The sequence below is a fragment of the Polyergus mexicanus genome, unplaced genomic scaffold, assembly GCF_030449975.1.
Source record: "Polyergus mexicanus isolate NDT 795.1 unplaced genomic scaffold, iyPolMexi1.0 SCAF_7, whole genome shotgun sequence".
NCBI classification, from domain to species: Eukaryota; Metazoa; Arthropoda; class Insecta; order Hymenoptera; family Formicidae; genus Polyergus; species Polyergus mexicanus.
Genome location: NW_027223327.1, coordinates 11,386,970 through 11,407,601, shown reverse-complemented (window position 1 = coordinate 11,407,601; position 20,632 = coordinate 11,386,970). Strand labels below are relative to the sequence as shown.

At 35.0% G+C, this 20,632-nt stretch overlaps 1 protein-coding gene across 1 annotated transcript in view; it reads right to left on the bottom strand.

Moving 5' to 3' along the window:
- Window positions 1-20,632, bottom strand: part of LOC138934668 (uncharacterized) — an 87,829-nt gene that overhangs the window by 27,114 nt on the left and 40,083 nt on the right. The window contains exon 2 of the mRNA XM_070298663.1: window positions 2,949-3,151. Coding sequence (XP_070154764.1) covers window positions 2,949-3,151 — 203 coding nt within the window. The remainder of the gene's footprint in view (window positions 1-2,948; window positions 3,152-20,632) is intronic.

Genomic DNA, 20,632 nt, shown 5'->3' with positions numbered 1-20,632 from the left:
TACGGTTTACGCTTTTATAATCGCTTCCTATTCAAATCTTTTGACAAATAATAAAATAACCTTTCTGAAAAATAAATATCGAAGAAGATTAATATATAAAAATCTCAATTCCAACGTGTGTGTCGTTTTTACAATTACATTAAAGCGCGCGGATCAAGAATTTCGTATAATACCAGAATTTCCGGAATCCATGCAGAATTTCAGGCAGTTGGAAAAATGGAATCCTTATTGTCACGATTCGAGGGAAGAAATTGAGAAGACCGCCTTGCGTCGGATAAAGCTCCGTAACGTCGCGACGATGTTCCTTTGCAATAGCTTCTTTCGATAGTTTCCGCTTTCCATATCGTTTTCTTCTCTCATCTCATCTCTGTTCGTCCCGTATCTAGAAATATCTTAAATTGTGCAGGATCTCCTGACACTTTTCAAGCAAATGTCATCTCGCGTCTTCTCGTCGTTGTATTTTCGCTTTCTGATTACTTCTCTCTCCACCCTCTTGTATTTTCGTTTCTCGCGTCCTCATTTACGCTCTCGTTCATTAAGTTTTTCGCTTTCTATGAGATTTTATTCAATTGTGTTTTCTTACATTGATGCCTCTTTCTCTCACTCTGCATAATTCGCGTCATTCTTTCAATCATCATCCTTCCCCAAGTTATGCTTTTGCGTTTTCTTCTCTTTAAAGTTCTGTTCCATAAAGTTTACGCTTTCGCGCGTTTCGCGACCGCCTCTTTGCGGTAATTATCAGTAAAGCACGTCGCAGGTCCCACGAGAGTATTTTCCTACCGGACTTCGGCGTGCTTCCTTTGAGTCGTCGAACAAAGGGCAACGGGATAGGAAGCAAAAAGGAAGCCAGCACTGGACGCTATTAAATGTACACGCTCTACCAAAGTTATATATACGTCTTTCTTACGTTATTTCGCCTAATATATTTATTACTTGAATTATATCGCGCACTGTAAAATTTATGAAAAGAGATTAGGTAAATGCACTAGCAAATGATTAATTAAAAATTATTCTTATATATGTATATTGGTTATTCAGTATTTTTTTTTTAAATGAAGATTTTAATTTTTTTGCTACAGAAGTTAATACTTATCTTTTAAATATTAATTTTTCAAAACTTTCTAAATGTTAATTTTACATGAAAAGAATATATTATTTAAAGTTAATAAATGTTGATAATGACGAAATTATCGAATGACTGTTAACTCTGATAAATCTATGAATTGGAAATTTGGGAATTTATCTAAGAATTATTTTTTAATATTAAGAATTTTATTATATAAAGGATTTTTGATTATATAAAGATTTTTAAACCGCTCTTAATTAAGCTGCATTTATTAAAGCAACGAACTAAATACGATTAATTGTAAAATGCATTATTGCCGGTATCGCGAAAAATTTTTTTCGCACTTCGCATATATATTCAATAAGCGCAAACACATGGTAGATACAAAAAAGATTATACAAATCTACAAGATATTGCTTTCGCGCCGAGTGCTCCCTTGCGGAAAGTGGGATTCTATTTTCTCGAGTATCAGGAAATTTAAGAAGAATCGCGCCTTTCCTCTCGACGGACGCGAGAAAGAAAGAGGGAGGAAATGGGAAGCGAGCGGAGTCGCGATTGCGGCGACGTTGAATCGACGTCAGTAAAACACAGAACTCGCTTGACCCAGGTTCAAGCCGTGTCGCGGTCGTGGTACACGCCATAAATCAGCCTATCGATTCCTTACGCTCTACCCTACTTTATCCTGCATTCACGGGAGAAACTTTTGCCCCCCCCCCCCCCGTCGTGACCATGCCAGCGGAAAAATGGGGGCGTCCCGATGCATGGGAGATTAGAAAAGATGCGGAGAGGGATGTGAAGAACGTGTCCCAGGGAGCGACAAGAAGTTTCGCCGGACAAGAAAGTGCGGTTCAGATCTTCTCTCTTATCGAATCTACTTGCGCGGAGGCTGTGTTTTCCGCGGAAAAATAGATTACGGTCGGATGAAGCGCGCGCGAATCGCAAAAACGATAGCCCGTCGTTTATTCGCGAGCGCAAAAATCGCGAGTCGGAGGTTTTAGTTCTTATCTCGACGACTCTTCGAAAGAGAGCGTTCGATTTAGCATTTGATAAATGGATCTTACGGTGCATCGATACTCCCGCGCATCTCTCTCGGGAGATACAATTTATAATACATATCGTACACAGCAAGAACGTTGGATTTAAAAAACAATGTTGCGATTTAAAACACAGTTTTAAGACGTTATCAATCAAATTTAAAGTTTCTTTATATTATCCAAATCGTATAGATTGTTTTACTGAAACTTTTGGATATCAATAACGAAGTTTAAATATAAGAAAATTTGGTAAAAATTTGGAAAAATGGTTACGATATTAAATGGATATATGGTAAATTAAAACTTTAATCTTATTTATTATAAAATAATATCTGTTATTAGAAATTTTTTCATAAGTTTAAGTAGAGGTGAACGCCATCCGTATAATGAATGTTAATTATAATAACCAAGACTAGTAATAGATTTTTATGAAAGCGCTATAAAAAAAAAAAAATTTTAGGCATTGAAAAGTAGCATATAATTAAGACAACTTTCTCCCTGTTTTTAATTTAAATAAATACTAGTATATGCAAGATAAAATCTTATCGCGTTTTTTATTATATCGATTATTGATTATTTAATATTATAGTTTAGGATCATTCCTTTTTAATTTGATTCTACGCCAATTATTCCTAAAGTTTAAATAAAATATATATATAATATAATAATATGTAATAAATATATGAAGAGAGCATTTTTTAAGCATTTCATATTATAGATAGATATAAATATAAATATGTAGGTAAACGTATAATACATATAAAAATTTTTATATATCATAAAATTAATAAATTTCTTAATTTTTTAAAAAGTATTTTAATTTGTAGTTATTGAGATGAATTACTCACGTTGACTATTATGTTGGCTTCGAAAATTTTAAACGGTGGAATGCGATCGGGTATGTAGCTATAAAATTCAACATTATTGAAGAACCATTGTATAGTGTACAAGGATGAGCCTTCCAAGTCGTAATGACATGACAGCGTTACGGTATCACCTGATCTCACCATAGCCGGCACGTTTATCGTCAGATCTTTCAAACCTGTTGCACCTGCAAACAATAAAAAAAGATATATTGTTGCGAGGGTTGTTTGATCGAATGTAGTCTGTTATACTGATAATCTCTATATATACATAATATGTTTTGCTTGAGTGTGAAAAATATTATTTAACATGATTCATGATATACGACGATTTATTTGCGAGAAAAATTCAGACAGAATACTTTGATCGTGTATTATTTTCGTAAAATTTTATATATTGCGAATGAAGTCGCGATGAATTTTATCGGTGGACGATATCTTTGAACATGATTCGATGGATTAAGCACCGCATCGGTCGGAAAGTGGGACGGCCATAAATAATTTAGGTAAATTTTTCAGTCCGCGAATTAAAACTTCGTGACGTGATTTAATGCTTTATCGATCACTGATTGTGCAAACTTGTTTTGCAATTGATCGGCTTTTCATAAATGATGGGAAGTGTCAACTTGAAAGTTTAAGACATTCATTAAACTTTTGACATATCTCAAAAGAAATAAAAAAATAAAAAAATATGTGATTTAAATAACCGTATAATTAAAATAAGATTTATACAGCTGTTACTTTTCAAAACTTTAAACTAGAAAACTTATTTTTCATACAATCTATTGGCATGTATATTATTTGTATAGCTTACATATTGCTTTATACTATTATAATTATAAGAGAGTTATCTAATAATTATAGAAAAAGATTATCTTATTAAAAATTTTTTATTAACCTTACAATAATAATTTGATATTATTCATCGTATCTCTTAGATTTACGTATATATAAATGCATAAGACAAAAATATATAATTTGATATAAATAATGTAATATAAAAATATCTTCAAAAACAATTTGTTGCTAAGCAAAAGGATATCTCTGTTCTATTGTGTTTTCTTATTCAATAAGATATCGAAAGAATAAGGGATATATCTTCTTGGAGACAGATTTTCCCCAGATTAAGCCTATACGAATAGTATCTCCATTCGTTTTGGCTTCTCGAGGGGAGATATTTTGCTTTTTAAGCAGTTTCCGTTCCGGTATAACAGTTTTCAAGCTATAGCGTGTCATCGAATTACGTAAAAAATAAGTTGACTAAGCATCGACAATTGCGAGTTGAATCTATCGAAAGAATAATCAAAGATATTGTTAAAAAATGCGGTTTTGTTATTATCTACGTTACAGACTCTAATGAAAACGAGACTCTATTATCTATACAATTGATAATGATAAATAATATATATTACAAATATTAATTGTTACTGTGAACAATGCCGCGGCATATAATGTACATCAGGATTTTCAATACAAATGCTATTAATTCGATTGTATTAACATTGCTAATAGATGAGAGTCAAACAGCACGCATTGTTTTCATGTTCGCCGCGCTACCTCGCGAAACTTATGTATTCTTAGACAATGAACGGCGATGAGGATTATGCGTTTGCATCTGATAAAAAGTAGATAATGCCAGAGTTACGATTGTGACGCGAGTTGATTTTTAACATTCATATTTCTCGCTCGTTCGTTCGAATGAAACAGTGGAACCGCAAGTTTATAAATGTTCGTTGCTAGATCGAAAAATGCTTTATTCGCGCAGCCGCGAATATTTCTACATTCGCGATATGTAGTCTTTTCCACTCGAAAAGTTTGCGATCATCGGTAGTCTCGTCGCCGACTTTTTCGTCGATTTCGAGATGCTTCGAATCCTATTTCAGGAGAGCGATTAAAGAAAAAAAACCAGTCGCTGTTTTCATGCAAAGCAGAGAGAGAGAGAGAGAGAAAGGAAGAGACAACTACTATTTTCCCGCACACTCTTCTCTTTGTCTTCTACCCGAGAAACCGATCGCGTAAAGAAGAAAGTGCACTGTCCCACACGAGTTAAATTAATTCAATCTATGTATATGTGTATGTGTGTGTGTGTATGTATGTATGTGTGTGTTAAATTAAATGCTTCCGATAAACTTCATTGAATGTTTCGCGTAAAGATGAGGTTGCCCCAGTTTACGATACAACTTATTTCAAAGTAAATTGTCGAGCTGGCTCTGTGAAAGTAGAGAGGGTCGCAATTCCGTAATTAGTATAATAAATAATCTAGCGTGAGAACAACGTTTGCATAATGTAGATTCATCGCGCACGTAACGCTCTGCCCCTTGAAACGGGATAAAAATGCATGAAACATGTGTCGCATAGAATGCGCTTTCGCGAGACGCGAAGAAACACATAATGTTTTCCCCTGCGTAGCACCTACAAACTTAAATGGATTTATAATGTCGCTAGAGAGTAGACGATCCGGCACTACATTGTTATATACGCGGCAAATTAAGCTATATACAATGGAGATGCGTTATCGACGCGTTGCTATCAGATCGATAGATTCGCGACCAAGGATCTCGTGCAAGTTATTATCTCTTCAAATTTATCAATTTTTGCATACACATTTTCTCGAAATTTCTCTCTCTCTCTCTCTTTCTCTCTTACCGGTCACGTTTAATATTATCTTGGCTCTGTTTCGCATAACGTTTCGGATAGTCGCTTAAGCAACTAACCCGACGCTTTTACTCCCATGTGGAATTGGAGAGGAGAGGCAAATGGAAATGCATCTTCGCAGGAATAGCCGGGCGTAACGTGCAAACAGCGGAACGTCACGATTAGACATTTCGCGTACGGCGCACGATGCCCGTGAGACATTTAGTTCGCCCGAGAAGGTATTCGGCGGGCCGAGTGCCTGTTTGTTTTCGCCATTAAGCCGGAGAATGGTGGGTTAACTGCTATCCAAGGGTCGCGGAGAAAGATCGGTGATTAAGCGCGATAAATAATTCCGAGTCACACACGGCCACATTTGGCGTAAAGCTGAGCGCAGATGAGGCCATTGTGAGCTCGATCTTGCGCTTTTTGAGGGCGCAACTTGGCGTAATTTCGCAAAAGAGTCGGCAGATAACATGCAAATGTTGCAACATCTCGTTACGCAGAATGCTCTCGATACTGTAGTAATTTATTGTCCGCAAAGACACGCGCATGTATAAATACATGTAGAAGTGACGTAGCGCCTAAATACAGCGAGATAAATATATCAATTTATACAGATCGATTGTTTGAAGCTTTCTCCCTCTCTTACTTTGTAGCTTTTAGCTGATAGTAATACTTGCAAAAATTTCCATTTTACTTCATATCGAAAAGAATCGTCATTTCTTCTGCATTTGTGAAATAAATTTATCTTTTCAAGATGACTTTTTTTTATTACATATATAATGATTATGATGAATCAAGATATACAGCTCGTTAATGCATTTTTTATTACATTTTTTTATCTTCTTTTTTTAATTTTATTTAGCAAAATTTATTTTGCATTATAAATTGTATTTGATTGTTTAAATGTATTCGAGTATTATTAAATACATACATTTTTTATTTACAATGTGTTACTGTATACAGTGTGTTACTTTTTCTGAAATAATAAATACTATTTTTTTTTTTTACAAAGCATTGGTAAAAAAGAATTGCTACTAACTGACATATTATAATATGTTTTTTCAACAAAATCTCTTACTATGTTTTTTATAAATCTAAATTATTGTCTGAATTAATAATATTGAATTATTATATATAAAAATATATATTATATATAATTATTGAAAGCTATCTTTATTGAGCTTTTTTGTTTTAGCTATATATATGAATCAAATATGAATAAATCACAATTGCAAAAGATATCAAATGCAAAACATCGCAGCAAAATCGCTCTGCGTTTCCATAAAATCGATTAACACCGTTGCATAATACACGTGCAAAATTCAAGTTTCATTTAACGTATAAATAATTAATGCAATTCTCAACAAATAAAAATAAGTACATTTTATAATTAATCTAGTAATTAAAATTTAAATAAATGCAACGATCTATCAATCGTTATAATAAATTTGTTTTCCTAAGCAGCTGAGAGAATAAAAAAATTACGATAAAATGGCATGGAATAATTAACCAAGGAAAATCTGATAAGGTATAATCCAATTTATTATAGTAAAGGTACTATATTGAAGCACTTGTGGGGATATGAGCGAAAATCCCCGTTTATATTATTCCCATATTACAATCTATGCCATTGCTTACGATAGCCCGACTCTACTATCGAAACGCGATAGAGTCTCGGCTTAATTACTATATTCTCAATAAACGTTGCAAAACCCGCGCTCGTTTCACCTAACGAAGCCGGCATAGAAGAAAACAAGCATTTTTCTTCCGCCGTCCGTGTCGATTGCAAGATAACGGGCTTTATTGGCTATTATTCCGATTGCGGGTAAGAGCTTTCGCGCCTCCGCGCGCGCGCCGGAATACAATCCGGACGTAAAATACGAATGAAACCGGCGCGCGAACAGCCGCGATCGCCGATATAACATTACACATAAATGAGCTACGGGATATGTTGCGCATGCCGGGATATTCGCGTAGGTAATCGATAGTAAAATATCCGTGCAGAGAGTGGATCGGCAACGGCCGCCGACATTCTCGTTCTGTGACGTCGCGGTAACCGGCATTTCGTCATCACTTATCGATCGCGTGTGTTTATACAATACATGCGCGACAGTCCGTTTTGTAAAGCGTTGCGAGATTCTTTACACGCGCGATTTATTTTTCATACATACATTATATTCCCGGCGAACGCGATAAATGCATCGTTAGCGCGAACAAAGTTTCAATTGGCCGTTTTTGCCGAGCCACGATTCAGATCGTTATAGGCGCAACTTTACCGAACAATTTAATATATTACTGAATCTAATATCGTCGAAAAATTATATACCTACACAACTAATATATACATGTATACGTGCTATATGTATATAATAACAGAGTTCTCGCGGCGAGAGAACGCAAAATACGGATCAGTTATACGATAAAGTTGCGTATCGAGATTAAAATTATTTGGCGAGGCACATCACCGCGTCACTGGCGCTAATTAACGCGTCGAACACGTGACGTCAGATATTTCGCAAAATATGTTAACGCTTTTTATTTACAGCAAGAATGGCAACGTAAGCACTTTTGCGCGAGATGTTACATCGTATTTAGCGATAGATCGCATTCATTTAAGCTCAGTGTCGACCGTAATGTCAAATGTTATGTACGACTGGACGATTCGGGCTTCGGTAAATATTGTAGATATAGGAATAAATGTTGGACGAGCGAATTCGTATTCGGCGCGGTTCAATGAACGCGAATGGTAGGACGAATATTTTTTTGTACGGGTTTATGAAAAAAGCAATTGAATGTACGTGTATCGAATGCGTGTAGATCGTGAGCGCGATCTCGCGTTACCGCGCGAGAGCATTCATCATTTCTCCACAACCGAATATGATATACGGGATCGATAAAAGGGATGACTTGGCCGTCAAGTATGCTGCTTTTTTTATCTACTATTTTTATTTCGAGTTTCAAGATAGATCTTTGATAGGGAAATGTATCATAACGATGGCAGGGGATAAGAAAGAAATACATAAAGAAAATCGATCTGCACCATTTATACGGCATTAAAAAACGCTTTTCATATCTCTCTCATCGATTGAAATAAATAATGCAGTTAATAATGATTCAACTATATATTTTACGATTAGAAGAAATTATTTCATTAGTAAATATTCACATCCACAGGTTTATTCTAGATTTATGAGCTTTTATAGAATGCTTTGCCGAAATTTCAAACTGCATTTGCAATAAACAAAATCCATTTATTAATGCAATCTATGGTGTAACGTTTAAGCATCGCGCGCCCTAATTACACGAGATAATTATCGTGGTTGATTGGTAGTTAGTAACGATACTTGTTGATAATGAATATGGATAAATGATAAGTAGCTCGTTATTGATTTCGCGGTGATTAAAGCTATGTAATTCCATGATACAACATGGGTGTGTTTGTTAGTCAATCGACGATATAAAAAATACATGTGTGGATTATATTACGATTTTGAATTTGATATCATCGCGTGATTTTGCGCATAGTAATTATATCCTTTTTTTAAATTTTGTTGTAAAAATGTTTTAAATGATCTTTCCTTGCATTCTTGCTTGTCACACTATTCGCGTAAGGTTTCCAATATATATTCCAACTGTCGTCGGATTGTCGACAATGTTTTCACAGGAAATCAATTTATTTTTACGTTACCATTGAAGCCTGTGAAATTTCGTCGCGCACGAAAAGCTACGCTCGCATGCGGTTTCCATTATCATTTTCACTAAACAAATTCGCCCGCACCGAAAGCGCGTTACACAGAATTTAGAGATGCGAGAATGAGCATAGGTATTCCACACGCCAGCTCTCCCGTTTCAATTCGGGAAAATGTCATTAATATGTAAGCACCGACATCAGATTACCAGCGGAACCGGGCACGTGAATTTCGTTATTGGTAATGAGAAACTCGCGTGTCGCATGGGAAATTTGGGAACCATATTTTATGTTGATGTACCGCAGGACTGTTAATGGCATAAAACTACTCTTTTCAGTAATGAACACCGAATTACGCGAATTATTCATTAATAAAAAGCATTCCATTGCATATATCTTTCATTGATATTAATAAAATTTAATATTAAAATCTATCACGAAATATATGTACATAATTTTGAAAGTTTAAATTATATTTTAATTTATATATTAATAGAAAGGGAGATAATTTCATCTGATTGAATTTTTAATGCTAGAGTGAATTTTAATTAAATATATAAAGTAAATTATATTTAAATAAAGTTCATTACATTATTAAATATTTATTAAATCAATATTATTACATTATTATTTTAGAATAGATAAAAAAATAAAAAAAATGTTTCATATTAATAGAATTTAGCCAATTTTTTAAATATTTAATTTGAAAAATGAGCATTTTTATTCAGGCACTTTTTATTTATTCCGGTACTAAAGTTGCACACGTGTACTTATCCAATATACAGTAAGAGAAATGTTCTTCATTTTGTTAAAACGAGCCAGTGTTTCCGCAGCGGTAGCGAAAGGTGACCGTAACAGGATCGTGTAAATTACATATCGCGCTTTACAACGTATCGACAACGGGGTACGTATTTAACCGTAGCACACCAATAACACAGCCGTTGTTTTCGCAATTGCAATTTCGTTCAGCCAGACCGACAGCGCAGACGCTATAAAGTAGCACGGGTATAATCACGGGCTGGATCGAAAACGATCGTGGAGTCGCGCGCGCTAGTATCGCTTGTAATGCGCCTTAAGGGCGCTTCCAATCGGCGCTCGTGCGGAAATTTGTAGTACGGGGGGTAAACCTTAAACCTAGAGGGTGGAATTTAGCACGGACTATCGCAGATGCGCGGGGATTACTGCGTGGGAGCCGTTCTGTTTTAACGTTTTGTCCTGCGACATGTGGGCACTATTGTGTTGATCTCAGATAAGTTTACCGTGATCTCAATAAACCTTAGCATACGAGAAATTTAAAGCATGATTTTATTTCAATGCACATGAACATCTTTCGAATAATTTCACATTTTTCTATTAATTTTATATAAAACAATATTTTGTAATGTAGGAAGTATTATTAAACGAAAAAAGATAAAATTTTACTTTAATAATTATAAAAATAGTTTTAATTGCACTTTTTTAATAGACTTCTTTTAAAATAGGATTTTTGTAAACCTCTGAAAAATATGCTCATTTGTAAAAATGAAGATCTGAAGATCCTAAGAACGAAAAAGTATTCAGTTTTTTTTTTTTTTTTTTTTTTTTTATTAGAGCACTTTATACTTTGTCTGTAATAACTTCAAAATAATGTCATTTTTACATTTCTATATTATAGCAACATCGTGCATACGGAAGATGTATCAAAACTGATTATTGAGCGAAATTGAAAAAAATGAATTGCATAAAGCAATATCTTATTTATTATTGAGCGTTGAGCTTGTCTTGTCTCTATGATATAGTGAAACAGGTGTTATCTTTACCGCTCTTTGTATGCGATATGTATTTTCAACACGGAGAGATATTGCTTCCAATAACCTATTTTTTATGTACTTCGAAATGCCGTTTGATTACCGAGAGTGTCGTGAAAAAAATTTTCCATATATTATATTTCTTATTTTATCATATATTATATTTCTTATTTTCATATATTATATTTCTGCAAAACGATTCTCTTTATCGTATTGTAAGTTTTTGAGATTAGAACATTTGTTTATTCATCTCTGTTATTAGCGTCGTGATTACTTTTATTACGCGATGGGCTGCAAATGATGTAAAATCAATATCTTATCGAGCGGAAAATCAAAAATATCCTTTATCTTTGTGACGGAAAAGTTTCTTCGGCTGCGACATCGTAAGATGCTACGAAATTAATTAAATGCTTTTATTAAACACTCACACGGCAGGATCAGTCCTTGTGTAAAGTACTGCACAACTTTCGCACAAACTGCTTTTCATGCAAGTTACCGCTACCGAAAGTCTCATGTAAAATTCATTCAATTCTTATACCGATCGAATTTCTTAAATTCTTGATGCATACTTTAATAAGAAGCTCACGCAAATTATCACCAGAATGGTATGATTTAAAATTCTACTTCCACTGAATCGAATACGGAAAAGTTTCGGGCTCATGAAAATAACATTCTTCCAATAAAGTTCGCGCTCTGTCGCAGACTATTTCCAGGCAGAGGGTTTCTCATTGCAATAAATGTCGATAAGCTTGTCATTTTCCATTGCATCATAAGAGATCTTTTTATATTAATGCAGTTTTGTGCTGTATAAATTACCGTACTTTAGTCTATAAAATTTATTTATTTTGAATACAGAATATTTATTCTATAATAATTCGTTTATTAATCGCGTTTTAAAGTATCGAAAGCGTTCAGATTTCAGCGGAATATGTTTAAACGTATGAGTTTTCTATTTTAATAAATACACACGCACAATATTTAATGAACATATATCGAGTATCATATCCAAATCTCTGAATCGATTTTTGACTGTACATGTTACTTTTGATCATCGTTGTACTTTTTATGAGACAGAAATAATTATCCCTTTCACGATTTTTCTACGAAAATGCATCTCTTTTTCCACTTTCTTCCGTGAGTTTCTAACGATGCTATTATTCTTCGCGACGTGGCTTAAAATGCCAGTCCGATGGTGCGCAGCAAGTGCAATGGTTGTGTTCAAAAAGATTTCTGTCCGAGGCAAATGTGCGTTTATACCAGCTGCGGCGTTAAATATATTGCTGACAAGAGCGATCACTTACCGGTCTCCACCTTCTCGCTTTATTTTTCTTTTCCTCCTTCGTAGACTATCTTAGATATAATTCTTGTGCAAGAATTCCGCAAAGCATTTTTGTGATAATTTTGTATACGTATGACATTATCTTAATATTTTTTCAAAGCTTGCTATGGAATATTTATTATCTATATTAATAAAAGGTCGAATTTTAACGTTTTAATTAAATAAATATTTATTTTATCTCGATTGACGTAAAACAAATAATAAGGAAAGATTACGATCATATGCACATATTATATTTTAATAAAATATTTAATTATTCTACTGTATATATATATATATATATATATATATATATATATATATATATATATAAGAAACATATACACGGACATCTTTTTAATTACCAATAAATTTGTGATTTATTTGTTTCTGTAACACCATGAATATTTCAGGAAAATTTCTAAGACAATAGCTTGTTTTATTCCCTCGATTCTCTCAATCTCGATAATAGTACTTAAAATAGATTCGTAAGGATATTCTTTGCAGAGAAAGATAAAATATTAAGTAATAAAAGATGGAAGCCACTCGGAGAGATGTGGATTTTCTTTCAAAAAAGAGAGCCACATCGCTATCTGTGGATGAATGAAAAATTCAATTGTCCGCCTTTTCGTATATGATAAAACGGAAATACAATCTCTTTCAGTTTCTTTCTGTTGCTGCGATGTACATTTTTCAAAATCAGTCGCGCTGCAGGATTTTATATGACTTGCCCTATTGTAATGCAGAAGCTATTCCACAAAGTAAGAATAGAGGCGGAACGAAGTCACCGCGCGGGGCAACGTATCTATCTTGAACTTTATATCTATCGGCATACACTTCCCCAATCGATATAAAATAGATTGACAACGGCATTATTTTTCTCAGTATTGCCATCTTTTCAATCTTACGACGTATCTCTTCGCGGAAATATTAGATTTATGTGCTGATTTGATGTATCGCAGAAAATGCGCTTTGCCCAAACACTTCTCTGATGTAAACGCTAATATATTATTGGAACGGCATAGAGATTCGATCTTTGAAACGTACGATGCTTGTACAATTTAGGGCAATTTTCGTCTCTCTATCTGCGTTGCGTCATTTTTGAAATTATACGAGAAACGAAACAAACGAGAACAAACTTTCTTCTTTATTTTAAACAAGATATTTATAAACGTACGATTATTTGTGAATCAATTTGCTACGGGATCTAAAAATACGGCCAATTATTGCGTGACTTTCAACGATCGGCACTGAATTTAAAAGCGCTTCGGAATTTAGTGCCAAGATATTCGGCAAGCGGCACGAGGGGGAGGGTGGGGATTGGTTTTAGCTTAGTGCACCAGCTATACATTTATTTATCTCCCCAAAGTTTCGCACGCACACCCGTATCCTGCCCGTATACTATGGAGCTTTATTAACAGCAGTCCATAGATATCCGACTGCTACGCGTATACCAACTTAGGCGAATCCTACGGACGTGTTCGCGTTAGCATAAATATCCGATTTTCCCGAATCGCTGTGTATAGGAACAACCGAGAAAGATTGCTACACCACACGCCGCGCACTGGGATGTGTATCCGATAAATTCGCTCCTTTCGGCTTCCCCCTTCTCCTTTTACCCATCGTCGTCAATTCGGCGCAACGCGGGCGTTCATTCAATAAATCAAAGTGGATCGACAATTTCATCGAACGGTCTTTCTAACGAAATAAGATTAACGACGTTCTCGGCGATACGCGAGTAACGTCATCCCGCAAAATCAACAAAACCATTTCGCTGACGGTCTCCATCTCGGGAGAGAGAGAATCTCGAGATCTCTCCGAGAAAACTTGCCCGTTCGTGCCAAGTACTATCTGAGAGTGTCTCTTTCTCGGCTCCTCCTGCAAAGTTTCATCGTGGTTATCGAGCATTTTCCATCCGCTCGCCTAATACCACCAAGCTCCAAAGCCTCACTCTGCTTCGTTTCGTTTTGATAGCGGACGTCCGTGTCCATAGCCCTCTTTTTTTCCTTTTCTTGCTCTTTCCGCGATATCATTCGTTGTAAGCGGAAATAAACGTCGTTTAATCAGGTTAAGAGGAAACTCGCCAGAGTCTCGCCATCAGAGTCTCGCCAGCAATATATATCCGTCGTGAGGGAAAATCGTAAAATCTCTAAAAGAGTACACATTGAGTGTCCCCGAAGGGAAAGAGGATTCAAAATATAAGAAGTTTAAGATTGTTTAATAGCAAAACATTGATAGACATGAAGATAATTATTGTCGAAATTTAAAACACCTCGACGAATTAAATGCTGTAACGATTTATAACGATTTGTAATGACTTATAACGAAATCTTATTTATCGTATAATTTTATAGAGCTAAAGCCCAAATTATAATGTAATTACGAATAGATTTAATATCAAGCCTGGCAAACAATTCTCGCGAAATAGATATCCCGCTGTGGACACTCAGACGGGAAAGGAAGGGTGTGCAAAAAAAAGGAGTGTTCATGGATGTTGCAGCTTATGTTATCTATCCCATCGTTCTTCGCAATTCATACGCGTCTGCAATCGAACAGCAAAGATGTAACGCCCGGTGTACTTGGTATTGGCAGTTGGTTCTCGACATCAGACTGTGCGCTATATGTATAGCATCCTCCCTGCAAATGCATCGGCAGTCACTCGTGCAGAATTAGCGTTTGCATCTTCGGATCGAATGTTCGTCTGTATTAACAGAAATTTCAGCGACCGAATGTCGATGGATTTTAACATTGCCGATGTAACGTTTAAATTTAATATGCAGCACAAATTTTTCTGATCAATTTGAAGGCGATGTTTTCTCGGCAAAAATGTCAAAAGAGAAGTCATGATTCGTTGGAAGCTTTTTAATCTTTCTATCAATATATCTTTATAATTAAATCTTAAATTAAAATTCTATTAAAGTAAATTCTAAAATTAATTAGAAAAATTTAGTTGCGTTAGTTTTTTAATCCTTTGTTAAGATTAATTTGCAATAAACCCTATACAAAATAAATAAGTTATACCTTTTTTATCGGGTACAATACACAACATATACATTTCCGATAATCGAAAAATTAACACTTAAAGCGTATCCACGCCATAATTTATTTTCAATAAAAAATATCTTTGGTACATTATTATAATAATTACAAGAAGTCAATGATAAAAACGTGCAATCCTTGCTGAAAAATGTTTGATAGCAGATAGAGTTCCCGAGAGAAATTTTTTCGAACGAGATTGACCCGTGACGAGATCACGTAGCGAAGATAGACAGAAGAGATCACGTCGATTTTCTGCCGCGTCGGCAAATGTCGAATTGAACTTTTTCATTGGTATCGGTTCTAGTTCCGAATACAATTTCGTCCCGAATCTAGTTGCAACATCCTATATTTCTATGACGGTTATGATGAAATTAGTATCCGTGCTAGATACAAACCAGATCTTAATCCTCAAAGCAGAATATCATCAAGCCTAAGTAAATATAACCGTGTCAAACATACGTATTGAAATAGAGGCGTGTTCACGATGATACATTGACTAAATAAATCAGTTTACTTGGCTAGAACGATTGAGAATCGATTCAACTGCGTTATACAAAGTTATTAAATTGTTAATAGTTGTTAATAGAAGATTATCATTGAGATTGATATATATTATCGTTAATATGAATGTAAAGCATTATATAAAGATATTATAACAATGTTATTCATAAAATTACAGAGAAAATTAATCTGTACATGATTTCGAGACACGAAATGTGAAAGAAATAATAAGGGGAATTTTACGTTTTATAATTATTATCTGAATTTTTGTATGACATGGTAATGACAGCTATCTTACTTTGGTAATAATTTCGGAGAGACATGTACGATGAAAGCGAAAGAATTACATACAATATTATGCCATATCGTATATCTCGAATGACTTCGCGGCGAAAGGATGTAGAATATAGTTCGCGGTCGAGAGTAGAATAATTATAAGAGATAGATAGACAGAGAAAGAGAGAGAGAGAGAGAGAGAGAGAGAGAGAGAGAGAGAGAGAGAAACTGGAAAGAGTCTCGTGGAAAAAGTGAGGAAGCGGTGCAAGTTGAACTATAAATTGTTCATTAAAGCCGCCACTCGGCAAACGGGAGGGAAGCCTGAAGAGTGAATGCGAAAGTAGAGGAAATGGAATTCGACAAGGCGCGGCTTTGGAAGGTACATAGGGTAAAGTACCCGAGTTTGATATTAACCTTGTGAATCGCAAAGAATATGTATTAGCTCTGAATTAAAAAAGAAATTCAATGAAATCGCAATTATTACAAGAGAAGATATAGTACAACTTGTAAATCAATATTACGAGTATTACGAGAAGAAGTTGTATAAACCGCGTTTATTTTGATAACCATATAATAATATATTGTTAATTGTGTTAAAAAGAAATTTATAATAATCGACGTTCGAAAAAATTTTTTCTCATAAAAAGAAACTGCAACTTTCGCACACAATAAGCGCATAAAACTTATTAATATAATAAAATCTTTTAAATTTGGAGATAAAAAAAAAATAAAGAATTGTTGCACGGAAATAACTTTTTGACTTATAAAATGTATGTACGTTAGTTTTAATATATAATTAATAGAGACAAAAATTCAGAGAAGATTAAAACTTTAAATAAGAGTGTCAATGTTGAGTTTTTAAAAGATTTAAGGTAACCGCTACTTTTTGGTGCAAAAGCAATAATATTCTCCAATTGTTCGCAACGTGGCTAGACCGGATATCCAATTTTTCCCGCGTATAGATTGTTTTAATCGGCTTAACAATTGGTCGTTGCAGAAAACGCGCACGTATATCGCGGTGGCTTACAATCTTGTACATTTTCGCATAAAGCGTGAAAATTCAAAGAATTTTTCGATATCCGCAACAGCTACGAAGATATTCGCTTGTTACATATTTCTCGCAAAGCCATGAAAGCACACGTAACACGTGATTGTTTGGAGATCCGCAAAATTTTAAAACTCGGCTTGCAACGTATTGTATTTATACCTCTGTATCAACTTAAGTTTCGAAAATATCGTACAAGATACGATCTCAACTGGGCGTTTCATAGAAGTTCTTCATGATAATATATCAGAGCATCAAAGATACGAAGAGAATTTAATCAGTGGAAATAAAAGGGGGAGCGCAGCTTTTTCGTTTATCGTGAAATTTTTGCTTTTCGACGGTATTAGCCTTGCACGGATAATATGTCAATTTCTTTGGTCGAGAGCAAAAAAAAAAAAAAAAAAAAATAACAGCGTATCGAGGTAACGTGACGTATTGCTGGCGAATATATTACATGCCTGCGTTATACGTGCCGGGGTGCCTAACTGATTTTCCCCGATGAAAGGAGAGGAAAACCATTTCCGGGCGAGAGCACACCGACGACGTATCGCTCGCTATATGAACGAACGTCTCCGCAGCCTCTGCGCCTTTATCCCCCGAAATCTCTTACCTTGCAAAAATATTTCTTCCCATTCACCTTTCTTTTTTTCTTTCTCTCTTCTCGCCCCCTCCCCCCTCTCTTTCCCTTCCTTATCCCATCTCTCCCGCGGCTGCAAATTCGTCGTGCACGTTCGCGCAAGAGGATTTAAACATTGCCGTGTCGTTTCTCCCGCGATAGAAATTTACCTTGCGGAAATGGTCGATCGATTGACTCGAGGCGACGGAGCTCGCTATAATACTTTATTTGTACTCTCTCTCTCTCTCTCTCTCTTTCTTTCTTTCTTTCTTTCTTTGCCTCGTATATACTATATCCTTGCGTCGCAGAATTGCTTCCGCAGTCGATGAAATATTGATTTTAAATATGGTACATATCGTGCGCGCCGCGGATTGTTATCTTCCGTTCCCGATACTACGTACGGTGTCCCGCATTTATTTCAAGCTTTCTCAAATCCCACACCGAGTTTCTCCCGAATGCATTTACGATCGGATATGTCGTGAAGGACGAATATTTTCTCGAAAATTAAATTTTTCCGTAAAATGTTGCTTATTCCACATAAAAGTATCGTAATGTACATGATACGTATAAAGAAAAATATAACATATAAAAAAAATAAGAAAAAAATTAAATATAATCAACAATATTATCTCTTGAACTTTATCTCACAATACTTGTTAATTATAAAATTAATTTATTATTCACCATGTCCGTACACATTACGTATACGTGAGCAAATAATGACAATGCCAGCACAACTAGAAACGTCAATTTAAACCGAATATCATTTTCGTCTCTGGTGAGGCAATGATCGCGTCATGTTTTCTGTTTATGACATATCGGATGATTGCGTAAACACATCGCCTGTGACATTTCGTACGCTTTTGATATTTAACAGACCGATAATATAATAACAAATATTTTGGCACATAATTGAGAAATTTTTCGCATTGATTGCGAATAAAGACAATATATTTTAGCCCTTTATTCCCTTCTTTGAAAAATATTATTACATATTAAATCAGAAAACAAGTAATAAATAATTGACTTGCATCCCTGATTCTTCGGCTTCTCACGATGACTTGTATCTATCGCACGATAAATATGCATACGCATATATTAGTATCTATAAACTTTTAATCAAATACGCACATCGGTCGCAATTTTTGATCATCAATGAAATTTCAACGTACCGCATACGGCGTAAGTCTGAGCAATCGTTGAACAAGCGGATAATAGCAATGTCAGCGACAAAGCAGCTCGTATTAAGCCGTAGAAGCGCTTCCGGCCGAATAAACGGCGGGATAATCACCGCGTCGTCTGGCCTGTCAGTGACGTACTCTACTGTTACGCTAGTTGAACGTTATAATGGGAAAAGCCACGTTTTCAGCGCGACAGCCAGACACATGCGAGAATCGAGATAGCTCAGAGTACGCTTATGAAAGAGACGGCACAGTCGAGGAATAAAGGAAGGGCGAAAGGGCGGTGCTATTTTATTATCAGAAGCAATGATTGTCAATTGCAGCAGGGGACGCCGCGAGGCGCGCTGGCGCCGTTTTATGGAAATCGAGACGTAAAAGTATTACTTTCGATTTAAGCGATCTCCGATACTTGGCACGCTGAGGGAAGAATCGTTCGAAGATCACGTTTTCATTACTCCGCGGGTTCAGGGCGAAATGTTTTTCTCTCACGGCTTTTCAATGCGACACGTGTTTAAACGGCTGAATCCCGATAGCGCTCCTCTGTGTCGTCTCGATCATATTTTATCACGATTTGAAAATAAATTAACGCGGAAACACTCGCTTGGAAAGGCTCACTTGGGAGTAACAGAGAAAGCCACTTGGAAAATTAATAAAAGTGAAAAAATAAAATATAAATTAGATTTCCTTATTCGAGAAAATACTCAGGGTAATAAATTTTCCTGAATTATGTTAAAAACATATGATACTTTTATGTTTCCTGAAGGATATATTTTTTCATTGAATAGAGTGTGCATTTTAATCTGCAAATAGTGTGTCTTGAATTAGATATGAGATATTACGGTTTTAAACTGTTAGATTGATGTTGATAAGCTGTTTGAATATCTGTTAAATGACGATAGATCTTAGAATGCAAACGCAAGCTGTTATATACAGAAAATGTCTATGATACGGCATCGATATCTGGCCATTTAATCACTTTCGCGATAAGTATGTAACAAGCTCGAGCGATATAAATTGCCGGAGGTCAGGATGCGCTCTCGTTTCAAGATTGTCCTACGCCGTTCTGCGGAAATTGTAGTAGACCCTAGGATAGTGGTTGCCGCAGGATGGTGGGTTTCGTATTTCGATCGTGTCGCGTCGATTCTCCTGATTGCCTAATTAGACAATGTACATCGCAATATTACACTTGTAATACCGTAACTATTTCCGCATCTTATCCTAAGAATTATACTTTACTACATGACAGAGTAATAATACTCGTATCTGATATAATAATGCTCGTTAATGTAATGAGAGCTTTAAAGAGATGCTTTATTACATAATTAAAAAGATGACAAAAATTTTATCTAAGTTTTATAGGTATTAGAAATTATTACAAAAATTTTTCATTTATATCTTAATTTTAAAAACTGAGAAAAAGAGACAAAATGAATATTTTTTTATGTATTTCAAACTTTTATTAAAATGTATTAAATTATATACTTTGCTGTGCTTACACTTTTAAAATTTAATTTAATAAAATTCTTTAATTATTTATCATATGTATATAATTTGTATTATACATAACTTATTGCGTTATAT